This window comes from Oryx dammah, unplaced genomic scaffold (genome assembly GCF_014754425.2).
Source record: "Oryx dammah isolate SB20612 unplaced genomic scaffold, SCBI_Odam_1.1 HiC_scaffold_27, whole genome shotgun sequence".
In the NCBI taxonomy this organism is placed as follows: Eukaryota; Metazoa; Chordata; class Mammalia; order Artiodactyla; family Bovidae; genus Oryx; species Oryx dammah.
Window position 1 is genome coordinate 130,761,975 of NW_024070211.1, and position 12,868 is coordinate 130,774,842.

At 60.2% G+C, this 12,868-nt stretch overlaps 1 protein-coding gene across 22 annotated transcripts in view; it reads right to left on the reverse strand.

The window, feature by feature from the left end:
* BIN1 (bridging integrator 1) overlaps positions 1-12,425 on the reverse strand; it is a 56,415-nt gene extending 43,990 nt beyond the window's left edge. For 11 of the 22 annotated variants that reach the window (XM_040227838.1, XM_040227835.1, XM_040227829.1 and 8 more), the window contains exon 1: positions 11,957-12,425. In XM_040227838.1, the coding sequence (XP_040083772.1) occupies positions 11,957-12,040 (84 nt within the window). In that variant the 5' untranslated portion in view covers positions 12,041-12,425. The remainder of the gene's footprint in view (positions 1-11,956) is intronic. The other 11 variants (XM_040227834.1, XM_040227831.1, XM_040227824.1 and 8 more) reach the window with 1 other exon arrangement.
* Between the last annotated feature and the right edge of the window lie 443 nt (positions 12,426-12,868).

Below are 12,868 nucleotides of genomic sequence, written 5' to 3' on the forward strand. Positions count from 1 at the left end.
CACACACACACACACACACACACACACACACACACACACACACACACCCCTTCCCCCAGGTGTTTGCCCCACAAAGGCAGCCCCCACACACTGGCTTTCATTTGGAAACACTTAGGCATTTATATTTGCACTACAATAGTCTATTTCCAGCACCATCCAACCACCTTCTCCCCCATTCAGGGATGGGGGTGGTAGCTCCCAGGAAAGGCCAGCCTGGGGCCAAGTCGGAGAACAGAGGGGGGAAAAAAAATCCCAGGGCTTCCTTGAGCTCCAGCGTTCTCATCTCCCCAGTGGTACCATAATCCAGTCGTGCCGACCGCGCTGGTCACTGAGAAGAACAAACGAAAAATGGCAGGTGGGAGGGCTCTGAGTAAACCCACGAAATGCCGCAGAGATGCTCACCTGTCCTCCCTTCCAGAATCATCCAAACCCAGCTGGACCCAGTAGAACTCTGTTCTGCCAGGGGAATTTCATGCTTCCCCGTTCCCAGATGAGCAACTGAGGCTCAGCGGCCAAGCCAGGCTTCCACCCAGGTCTCTAAGCTCCGGTTCTCCTTTAGCTGCACCTCCGGCTCCTCAAAGGAATGAGTGAAGGAGGGATGGGAGCCCCCTCAACCCAGCCCACCTGGAACCATCTGCCCTCCCCTGCCCCAACCCCCTCAATCAAGCTCTGGCTCAGGGGGCGCTTTGACTTCCCTCCTGTGGGAGATGATACCACCCTTCCCAATTTAGCGTTTTCAGGCTATACAGAGAGAAAGGGACAGAAACTGAACTGCAGTCCAACTTCAAGAATCTGGTCATCAGCAAAGAGAAACAGCTCAAAACACAAAAGCCAGAACGGCCCCTACCTGTGGGTTCCCAGGGGTTCCCCAAGATGTTCCCTGGAACAGAACATGCGTTTCCCCCCCAGCAGGCCCTGAGCATATCACCTCCTCCTGGACTCTCACCACAAGTCCATGGGCAGGAACCCCCGTTCCCATTTACACAGGAGGAAAGGTGGGCTGAGAGAAGGCCTGACTTGCCCAGGACCCCAGAGCAGGCGGGTAGTTACTGCGATCAACCTCCTTCTTCCTCTTTCCTTGTTCAATCTCTCTCCCTGACTCTTGCCCACATGCCAGGGGCCCAACCCAGGTCACCATCTTCGTCCACCTTATCACCTACATCTGGTCCCAAGGTAGTTATTGATAGGCTGGATGGCATGTCTTGAGAGAGGTGGTGCTGCCTCAGAGCAGATAAGGGGATGGGGGGCCACATGGGGGCGGAGAGGGAGCAACAGGGGTCCCCTAGAGGGGTCTCTGCAGCCCCACCCCCTGGGGCCAGGTCTGACCTCAGTGCCCAGTGCCAGGCCTCGGCCCGCCCAGGGCTCGTGTGTTGGCTGCAGTCCTGGGGAGAGGCTGAGCTGAGCAAGGGTCCAAAGAAAGTAGCAGCAGCTGTTGGAAAAAGGGCTGGCAAGGCTCTTCGCTCACTCCAGCCCCCTTCCGGCTCCACAGTCTCTGCAAAGCTCCTCAGGCACAGGCCTGGGTGGGAACCCAGACCCCTCACCAGCCAGCCGCTCGCCCTGAGCTTCGTCCACTCCTCACCTGGCCATCTGCGCTCAGAGCCAGGATCCCAACCAGCTGGCATGACCCCTCACCCTCTGAGGACCCAGCCTGGCTCTGATCCAGGACCAAGGGGGCCTCCACTTGGCCATCTGGTCTGGTCTCAAAAGGCAAGTGCAACGGGGTGCCTGGCCCCGGGGGTGAGCTGACCCACTGACCCCTCGCAGCTGTCCAGCTCTGCCAGCTTAGCAGCGTCATCCCCTCCACGGTGCCACCCTGGGGCCTTGAAGCACAGAAGGGCAGGCCCGCATGCAGCAGGAGGGAAGGCAAGGATGTACAGCAGCCTTCTGGGAAGGCCACGACCCCAGCCCTGACGTCGAGGACTCCAGGACGGCAGCCCGGCCTTCCTGGGCACAGCTGGATTCTGGCTGCCTCAGGAGGGCAGGCCACCTCCTCCAAGCAGTCTTTCCTGACTGCCCAGGCCTTACGGAAGGTGCCGGTGCCCTTCCCCCAGCTCTCCCCAGTGCTGCGATGAGCATGGAGTGTGGGCCTGGCAGCTCCTCGAGGGCAGGGCCCGTTCTCCTCCTCTGAGTGCCCTCAGAACCAGAGAATGACAAGGGGAAGCAAGGCGACAGAATGCCAGGAGCTGAAGCAAGGAGCAGCTCGAATATCCCTAGGAAGGTGCCCTGGGGCTCCAGGATCGGGGGGCAGCCTGCAGGGGCCCTGAGAGCCCCAGCCCAGCCCGGCAGTGATAACAGTGGCGAGTCCCTGCCCCCAGCACTGCGGCGGCGGGTGGCTGCTGCCTGCCGCCAGCTGCCACCCACTCACTCCCCAGCTGCTGGGGCTCAGCTCCCACCCTGCTGCAGCCTTCACACTGCACAGGCAGGGGTGTCTCCAACTCGCCACCCATCCACCGAGCCCCTCGTCCACTGAGCGGGGCCAGCAGTGGGGACCCAGCCCACCACCACAGGCTTGGGCGCAGCATATGGTGGTCAGTCAGTCGTGTCCAACTCTTTGCAGCCCCATGGGCTGTAGCCCACCAGGCTCCTCTGTCCGCAGGATTCTCCAGGCAGAAATGCTGAGTGAGTTGCCACGCCCTTCTCCAGGGGATTGTCCCAACCCAGGGATCGAACCTGGGTCTCCCGCATTACAGGCAGATTCGTTGCTGTCTGAGCCACCAGGAAAGCCCCTGGGCACAGCACACAGGGACACACACGCCCCCGCCCAAGGGCACCGTGCACAGCACCAAGGTCAAAGCCCAGCACCAGGCTCCAACCCCCACCGTCCATCCAAGCTGTGGGCTCGCTCCTACCCCATCTGGGGTGGCCCTGGGCCCTGGGTCACAGCCTGGGCCCGAAGGTGAGGTCCAGGAGGCCGAGGGGTCTGAGCGCGGCCGTGAGTCTTGGGGCCGGCAAATCACAGAGACCCTCAGGTCAGTGAGCCTCGAGACCCCGGTCACCCCAAAGCTTTCTCATATCGGAAGAGATGACCCAGGCCAACGTCTCTTTGGCAACTGGCCTAAAGCCAAGGAGGGCTCCCCAGCTGGGCTCCAGCCCACTCCTAAGAAGGCCAACATCTACGCCCAAGCCCTGCAACCCGTGGCTCAGGTCAGCATCACCACAGCCCTGAGACTACTGTGGGAGGAAGTTCTGTGTTTGATGCCCAGGCCCCTGGGGATGGCCTGTGCCAGGGCGATTATACGCCCCCACCGAACCTGACCTCAAGACCTGGGCTCTGACACCCCTTGCTCGCTGGAGGCGTGAAATCCTGCAGCCACATTGCCCCTACCCCTCCCAACCCACATCCTGAACCCACGACCTCCAGGACCTCTGCCAGCCATCAGCCTGTCTCCATCCCCCCTGAAGAATCCAGGTATCCAGGCAACATGGATGCACTGAGCACCTACTGTGTGCACAGCTGGGGGCACCATAGTGACTGCAGCAGACAGCACCCAGCCATGCGGAGCAGATGTTCCAGGGGCTTGCTGAGCCACTGCCGAGCTTCAAGCGCAGACTAGCAGAACAGCCAACCCACCCCAACTCCTGGCGGCCAGTCCACAGGGTAGGCAGCAAACTGCCCCAGGGCAGGAGGCCCCCAGACATTTAGATTCCACACCAGAAAAATCTTCTCAGCTTGTGGGGGCAGGGATCAACATTGTGACTATTTCCTCCCCAAGAACATAGGAAACAGCTAGTAGTACCAGCATTTCGTGAGAGAGACACTGCTGCAAAAATGTCAACAAAAGTAGGTACAACCTCAGGATAAAGTGCGCTCCTTTATATTGAGTAAAGTAGACAGCCTTCATATCTGGGAAAACATACACACACACACCATTTGTCTCCCCTTGCAGGAACTCCTGTCCCTGGACTTGCCTCACGAAACCCCAGGCTGTCCCCTCACCTCATCCATCTGTCCTAAGTCACTTTAGTCACATCCGACTCTTCGTGACCCTGTGGACCATAGCCCGCCAGGCTCCTCTGTCCATGGGACTCTCCAGGCAGGAAATCTGGAGTGGGTTGCCATTTCCTTCTCCAGGGGATCTTTCTGAATCAAGGATCAAACCCGTGTCTCTTACGTCTGGCAGGCAGATTCTCCACCACTAGCACCCAGTTCAGTCCAGTTCAGTCACTCAGTCGTGTCCGACTCTGCGACCCAGTGAATCGCAGCACGCCAGGCCTCCCTGTCCATCACCAACTCCCGGAGTTCACTCAGACTCACGTCCATCGAGTCCGTGATGCCATCCAGCCATCTTATCCTCGGTCGTCCCCTTCTCCTCCTGCCCCCAATCCCTCCCAGCATCAGAGTCTTTTCCAATGAGTCAGCTCTTCACATGAGGTGGCCAAAGTACTGGAGCTTCAGCTTTAGCATCAGTCCTTCCAAAGAAATCCCAGGGTTGATCTCCTTCAGAATGGACTGGTTGGATCTCCTTGCAGTCCAAGGGACTCTCAAGAGTCTTCTCCAACAACACAGTTCAAAAGCATCAATTCTTCGGTGCTCAGCCTTCTTCACAGTCTAACTCTCACATCCATACATGACCACAGGAAAAACTATAGCCTTGACTAGATGGACCTTAGTCGGCAAAGTAATGTCTCTGCTTTTGAATATGCTATCTAGGTTGGTCATAACTTTTCCTCCAAGGAGTAAGCGCCTTTTAATTTCATGGCTGAAATCACCATCTGCAGTGATTTTGGAGCCCAAAAAAATAAAGTCTGACAGTGTTTCCACTGTTTCCCCATCTATTTCCCATGAAGTAATGGGACCGGATGCCATGATCTTCGTTTTCTGAATGTTGAGCTTTAAGCCAACTTTTTCACTCTCCTCTTTCACTTTCATCAAGAGGCTTTTGAGTTCCTCTTCACTTTCTGCCATAAGGGTGGTGTCATCTGCATATCTGAGGTTATTGATATTTCTCCCAGCAATCTTGATTCCAACTTGTGCTTCTTCCAGTCCAGGATTTCTCATGATGTACTCTGCATATAAGTTAAATAAGCAGGGTGACAATATACAGCCTTGACGTACTCCTTTTCCTATTTGGAACCAGTCTGTTGTTCCATGTCCAGTTCTAACTGTTGCTTCCTGACCTGCATACAGATTTCTCAAGAGGCAGGACAGGTGGTCTGGTACTCCCATCTCTTTCAGAATTTTCCATAGTTTATTGTGATCCACACAGTCAAAGGCTTACCCAAGGCCTACCAACTACGTCCAAACAGAAAGACCACACTCTGAAGTATAAACTTAGACGACAGATGGGGACCCAGGGACACACAAGCAGCCTCAGACCTAATTTAATCGGGGAGAAGGTCTTGGGACCCAAATCTATCAGCCGACACTGCTCGCGCCGCCTCCTGGGTGGAGACCCACGTCTTATTTGCAGTGCGTGTCTCAGGCTTTCCCCCAGCCTGAGGGCCTAGTCACCAAGGAAGACGAAACCTCCTAGACAGTGGACCAGAACAGCCCATGGGCAAGTGACACCACTGCTCTGAGCCTCAGTTTCTTCATCTGCCAAGTGGGAATCATGATGACCTCCCAGGCTGCAGGGGGGATGAGAATTCTCACCAAGCACCTGGCACTCAGCAGGTCTGCAACAAAATCAGGCTATTTTTAAGTTAATATTTGACAAAGGCTTCCCTTGGAGCAGGAAGAGCCTGTCTTTCTCCTCTCAATTCCCCAGCCCTGACCCCTGCCAGCCCTTGGCACTGAGCCAGCTTCACTGCCTCTCTGGGAGCTGGCAACCTCTCTGGGGAGGCCCCAGGAGCCCAGGGTGCCAGCCAGCTCCCGGCACAGGAACCACCAGCCCTGCCCCTCGCTTGTGTGTCCAGTTAGTCTCACAGCATCCTCTGCGGCTCACTCCACTGACTTCAGGTGAGGAAAGTGAGGCAAGTGAGGCTCAGAGCGCTCAGCGCAACCTGCCCAGGGAGGTAACTGGTGGAGCGGGATTCAAGCCCAGCTCTCTAGAAACCGAATGGTTGTCACTACCTTGCATCACTACCTCGCGTTGCTGCTTGATGTGGAAATTTTGCAAACGGTCCTCCCCAGGCTGGGCCGTCTTCGGTGCCTGCCCCTTCCCTTTTATTGTCCCCTCCTACCTCCCTTCTTACAACCACCAAGCTGCCCTGGCCTGCACTGTCAATGCCCTGCAGGGTGGTTTCAGCATGAGTGCCCTTTTCTTTGCACTTTTAATCCCAAAGGGAGACTTGCCAAAAAAGGAGCTTACGTATGGGTGACCTACCAGGGTGACATCCAACAGGAAGCCCTGGTCCCCCAAGTGCTCTCTCACCTGGGGACCAGAAGCTTTGGCCCAGCTTCTCCATGACCAGAGGCTTCCCTGGTGGCTCAGTGGTAAAGAATCTGCCTGCAATGCGGAAGCTGCAGGAGATACAGGTTCAAATCCTGAGGCAGGAAGATTCCCTGGAGGAGGGCATTGCAACCCATTCCAGTATTCTTGCCTGGAGAAACCCATGAACAGAAAAGGCTAGCGCTATAGTCCATGGGGTCACACAGAGTCAGACATGAGTGAAGCGGCTTAGCACACACCCACACACCTGCACGCACACACACCGTCACCAATCCCTTACACCATGTGAGCACTGGCCCTGGGGTGCTCAGGAAAGACTGCCCTGAACCATCAAATTCCACTATGGAAAGGCTACCCTGCTCTGCATCTACCTGCCACCACACTTTTCGTTTCTAGACTGCCTACCCCTGGGAGGAGGGGAGAGCATCCGCTCCAGGTGATGAGGACTTGGCTTTGTTCAGCCCTGTATCCCCCTCGCCACACAGCGCCTAGCGCACAGTGGGTGTTTAGTATTTGTTTTCTGAGTGAATGAAGAAGTAAACCCCATGATCACTTTACTGATGGTCAGAGGGAAGCCTGGAGGCAGGGGGGACACTTACCCAGGGCCACAGGATTTACATGTACATGAGTCCAGATTCCCACTCCCAGCCCGACCCGGAAAACTGCGCGATTCCCTTCCCCATCACATGCTGCGCCTCCGCACACATACACACAGACATGGGCAGCCACACGTGCACACACACCACCCTGGGCTGATCCGTCCAGCGCTCGGCCGGGATTAGCTGTCTGCAGGGCCCTGTAATGGACACTGCAGGGAGAAGGGCAGGGAGGAGGGCTGGGGGAAGGCAGGCCTCTGGGCCACGGTGCGGCTCTGCCCACTGAGACTTGGTCTGTGGCTGACTGTTGTCCAAGGCCCTCCTCTCCACAACAGGTGTGGGGAGGGGACCATTGTTATCCTCATCTCACACAGAAGAAACCGGCCTCAGGGGGCTCCTGAAACTTGCCCAAGGTCCCAGCTGGTCGGAGGAGCCAGGAGCCCTGCGCCACTGCTGCCTGCCTACCCAGCCCATGCCTGGGCTCTGTCTCTGACATGCCTACCCCAAGACCCAGTGGGGAAGGACACAGAGGTTCTAGAACCTCAGGGAAAAAGTACAGGCAAGGCCAGGCTAAGGCAGGCAGGAGGATCAGAGGCACAAGCTGTGTGGGCCGAGCTGAGCGGAGGGCCAGGAGCCTGGGCGATGCCAGAGAGGGGAGGTGAGAAGGGGACCCAGCGGGGTCATCTGAGAAGAGGTGAAGAGTCGAGGCCTCACCCTCTCTGAGAAGCCATGGAATTCACAGATCCCACCGGCATTCAAGATTCAAGCAAAGCCAGCCCAAATCTACCCCCCAGCCACCTCCTGACATACCCCATACCTTCCATTAGTGACCAGCAGCTCACTCTCCCACTCCACACACACTCCCTGGCCCACAGCTGTCCCCCACCCCCACCCCCACACCATCCCCAGGCCCCAGGCAGCCCCATGAGCCGACCTGGGCAAAACAGCCTCTGCCTGCTTTGGGCGCTGCATGAACCAACAGCCTCGACAGAGGAGGGCCTCAGCTCATGCCTGGGCTCAGCCCAACCCAGCCTGCTGGGGCCCAGGAAGTTTGGAGGCCATGCTTGCAACTTCCCCACACCCACGGACCTCAGCCAAATGTCCACTGAGCCCCCAGAAACACCCCACCCAGAGATGACGCCTGGCTGGAGAGCCTTCCCTCCAGCACTGGCAAGATGAACCAACGACATAAATAACTCGGGTTCAGAGAGAAGCTGATCCGAGCCTGGAGAGGTGCAGAAAAGCGTATGCAGGATCCGAGGAAAGAGAGAAGAGCGGCGAGGCAGAGAGATGGAGGCAAAGCCAATGTAGGGGTGGGGGTAGACACGAGAGGACACTCGGGGGTGAGAGAGAGGCAGCCCAACGGGAAGAGCAGCGGGCCATCTGAGGGGAAGAGAGTCACTGACTGCAGCCTGGGGCCTCAGACCTGGGCGGGCTCCCTGCCCCCACCCTTCTGTGTGGCCTGGCTCCTCTCAAGGCCACTCTGAGCATAAGAACTGGTTGCAAAGGCCTGGCTCCTACTGAGGAGGTCCACGGCTACAGTGTGGGAGACCTTGGCCATCCAAATGAGCGTGGCACCATCACGGCCACGTGTTGGGTTCCTATAGATAACTGCCACTGCACCTTCCCTCTAGGGAGCAGCAGCTGTGACCCGGCAGTGCTATTCTGTCCACAGACAGCCCTGGGCCCCAAGCCTCCAAGCCGGTCCTCCCCACTCCCAGCAATTCAGGGCCGGCAGTGAGGGGTGGTGGGGTGCAGTCTCCTTTCCCGCACCCTTCATGGGTCCAGCTCCTCCAGCACAGGCTGGCCTCCCTCGCACACGCCCCATGAGGACTTCTGAGCAGTGGAACTCAGGGGCAAGCGGGCCAGATTCTACCCCCACCCCAGCTGTCCCTTCTCCCCAACTGTCCCATCCCCTCCCCACCAAGACCCAGCCCGCCAATCCCTAATCCTCTCTGTCATCTGACCCAGGCTCCACCCCAACTTGACTGCCCAGCCACCTACTGAGGCCCAAAAATGGAGAGAGTCATTTATAGAGGGTCCGACAAGCCAAATGCGCGATGGGAAGATGACCTCAGGGTACTGAGCACCCTGTGGGCGGCTGGGGGCTGGGAGGTGAGCTATGACAGTGCCATGCTGGGCTGGCAGACCCCAGGGAGCCCCGCAGTGTGGTCTTGTGAGCTCTTCACACCAGGGCCAGAGGCCACAGGCCCTTACAGCAACAATTAGTTCCCTGCTAGCCAGAGCCACTTGCACCCTGCTCCCCTCAGCACCCCGGACCCAGTCAGGCCCAGGCACTCCACACAAGTCCTGGTGGGATTTGCTGAATGAGGGAAGGCTGAGGAGCACTCTGGTCAAATCACCCACCCAGCATCAGGGCTCCCACACCAAGCCCCCAAACACCCTTGTTTGTTCCTAACCATCGCTCAGCACTGGCTGGGGCCAGGTGAATGTGGAGTACGCACCCAGATCTGCCCAACCCCCAGGGAGCACCCAGACCAGCGGTGGAGGCTGGCAGGTGGAGGAGCAATGGCAAGCCCCCTGAGGGACTCACTGGACTGGGGGATAGGATAGCTGGTTCCAAAGGCGCCAGTGAGCAAGCTTTCCTCCCCCGCTCAGTCCCCCTCTGAATCCTGGCGGACTGGGCTGAGAGGAGATGGGGCGAAATCGAGGGCAAGGAAAAGGAGAGATGGGGCCCTTCTTCCTACGCAGATGTTGCCTAGGCCCTCCAGCCAAGCTCCTGCTTGTCCCTGGTAAGGAAATACCCTGACATGGCAACAGGACAATTGGAATTGCCCAAGGCAAGGTGGGGGCAGGGTGCCCATGAGACCACTGACAATGCGAGTTACATGTGGCCCTGAAGGCCACCCAAGGATGCTGAGGAGGCAGCCAGGCCAGCAGCAGCCAGGCTTCGACAGAGACTGAGCCTCTGAAGGGCGGAGGGGAGAGACTGGTGTGGGTCGAGGCACCCGGCTTCCTGGACCAACAGGGGAGGCTACTTTTCCAGACTCAGCCAGGTGGCCTGTGCTGCCACTCTGACTTCTGGAGGGGAGGGTCTCCCCAACCAGAGCCCATGGGGCAGAGAACAGCCACAGCGCTAAGCAACTCCAGTCCCAGGCTCAGGCAGGGCCAGCCCTTGGCCAAGGCCAGTATCTACAGCTGAGCAGCTGTCAGCCAACGGCCCAAGGCCACAGAACAGAGGCTAAAGAAGGAGGCGCAGCAGCTCAGGGGAGTTAGTGGAAACATGTCACCACATACCCGCAAGGGATATGGACGGCCCAGGCCTGCCCCCCCTGAAATCCCTGAAAGATGCTGCTGCAGAAACAAGGCAAGTAGGGCAAAGGGGACACAGCAAGAGCAAAGGGAGGGCTAGGACATCACTGGAATGGAGGCAAGGAAACTGTCTCAGCCTCGCTCGGCTTCCCATTCATCTTCCTCAGCCCCGTAGGTGCAGGAAGCAGGCTTAGACCCAGCCACCTAAACGGATTAGCCAGTCATGGGGGGAGGGGGTGGGAAGGAGAGAGCAAGAGCAGCCGCTTCTGCGCACCGCCCCCCCCCCCCCACCCGCCCCAATCTGGGCAACTGAAGCCGTCCCAGCCTCCAGCCAGCTATCTGTGGGGCTCTAATCCCTCCGCCCGCCCTGGTGAGGGGAGGACAGCTGGGGCAGGCCAGATCTGGAGTCTGGTTGAGGGCCCTTCCCTCTACTCGACCCACCACCTCCTTAGTCCCGGACCCCGGGAATGAGAGGCAGACTCGGAGGGAAGCGCGGGGGAAGCTCCAGCGGCCGCCGCCGCCCCCCACCCACGACGATCACGTGGCCGCATCCTTAGGGAGCCCGCAGGTCTCAGCTGCAAAAGTCATTGTTTACAAACAGCCACAGCCCGGAGGGGAGAGGCCGGCCGTTCTCCGGGTTCCCACTCGGCCGTGCGTCGGGCGGGAGAGGGGACAGACCCGGCCGGGGGTTGCTGAGGGGGGCCACCCTGGTAGGATCACAGATTCTGCGATCTCAGATTTCAGAGTCGGAGTCGGCAGGGGAAGTGGCGTCAGCAACTGGCGCGATCCAATTCAATAAACCCAGAGGTGGCTGGGGATGGAAAGCCGGCGCGCGCGGACCCCCGCCCCCAAGCCCTGCATTTCCTGCACAGTCAGGTTGCCACGGGAAGCCCCGGCTCCATCCCCCAGCCTACGGCCAGGGGCTCTCCGGCCGAGGGGTCGTATTTCCTGCGGCGGCCTGCCGCGCCTTCTCCGCTCCGGCTGGCTCCTCACCCGGCCGCGGGCTCCCAAAGCCAAAGCCGACACCCTCACCACGGGCGCCGGAAATGCGAAGCCCCTTCTCGGGCGAGGGCACTTCCCGAGGGGCCCGCAGCTCTCCCCTCCCGCGGGAGCCGGACCGGAGCTTCCAGGCCGCGGGCACCCCTGGTGAAAGGAAACCTGACCGCTCCCTCAGCCCGCGGGGACAGAAGGTGGAGAGGCGGGTGGAGAGGAGGGCACGGCGGGCGCAGGAAACGCTCAGAGGCCTGGAGCCGCCGCGCCGGCACTCGCGAGCAGAGGGACAGTCTCGGGAATCCCGGATCTAAGCGGCCCTGGGGACAAGGGGCCGACACCCTCCCGGCTAGCGCCGGCCCCGCCCGCAGGGAGGGCTAGGAGCGCCACCTCGCCTCCCAGCCTCCCGGCCTCGGCCTCCAGGCGGGGTTAGCCTGGACCTCGCGCCCCGAGAGCCGGGGCCGCCTCTCCGCGGCAGACAAGCAGCAAAGATACAAAGCGGCTGGAGCTGCGGGTGGAGGGGAGGCGGGAGGGGGAAGAGACAGCTGCGCCCTCTCCTGCCTCCGCCGGGGTGAAGAGACGGAGGACGCGGACGCGGGGGGACACCCAGAGCGCCGCGGGGCGCAGCCTGTGGACCCCCGAAGGTCCTCGGCAGCCCTCGTCTGGAGGTGACAGCGCCCGGCCGCGGACGAGGACCAGCCCCCGGCGCGGGGGTAGGGGACAGGTGTCCAGACGGCGCGGCGGCAGGGGCTCAGGCTCCCTCACCTTCTCCTGCGCCCGAGTGAGCTTCTTCTGCACGTTGCTGGCGATCTTCCCCGCCGTCACCCCCTTGCTGCCCATCTCAGCCATTGCGGCTCAGGCTCGCCGGGTGGCGGGGCGGATCTCCCAGCCCCCGGCCCCGGCCCCGGGCTCCCGCTCCACGCCGCGCACTAGACCGCCGAGCCGACTGGCGGAGGCGGAGCGTGCGCCCGGCGAGCGAGCGAGCGAGCGAGCGACGCGGGGACCGAGGGAGGGCCGGACGGACGGAGGGAGGGGGAGGGAGAGAGGAGGGGCCGGGCCTCGGGTGCCGGTCAGCGCCCCCCGCCCGCCCCCGCCGGACGAGACCCTGCCTTTTAAAGGGCCACCCCGGAGGCCAGAACCGGTCCGCCGGCGGAGAGGGGGCGGCGCCCACCGTCGCCGCGGCTGCAGCGGCTGGCCGGACTCCCGGGACACTTCGCTGACACCGCCCCGGGGCGGGAACTAGTACGACCGCCCGGGTCCGACGCCGCCGCGAGCCCTTCTTTCAACCCAGTAGATACCTCCCGCAGCCCAGGAAAAGAGGGCGGATGGAGGAGAAAGGTCCTTTCACAAACCGCAGATAAAGCGGGTGGCGATTGCTGAGCGCCCCGGGAATCCGGGAGCGCGCTCACCGAGGGTCCCCTTCTTGACGCTCGGCCTCTTCTTGGCCTCTAGGTTCACCCTTCTCGACCGGGGTTCTCGGGACGCCACCGGGGAACTTTTCCTCTTGCCTAGTCACTTGCTAACCAGACGCTGGGTCTTCTAATCTGCGGATAATTATTATGATAACAACAGCCTAACGGTACTGAGCGCTGAGGAGTGCCTGGCACTCTGTTAAGCGCCCCCTTGACAACAGCCCTATGAAGTAGAGCTATTATTTTTCACCTTTTACAAGTGAGA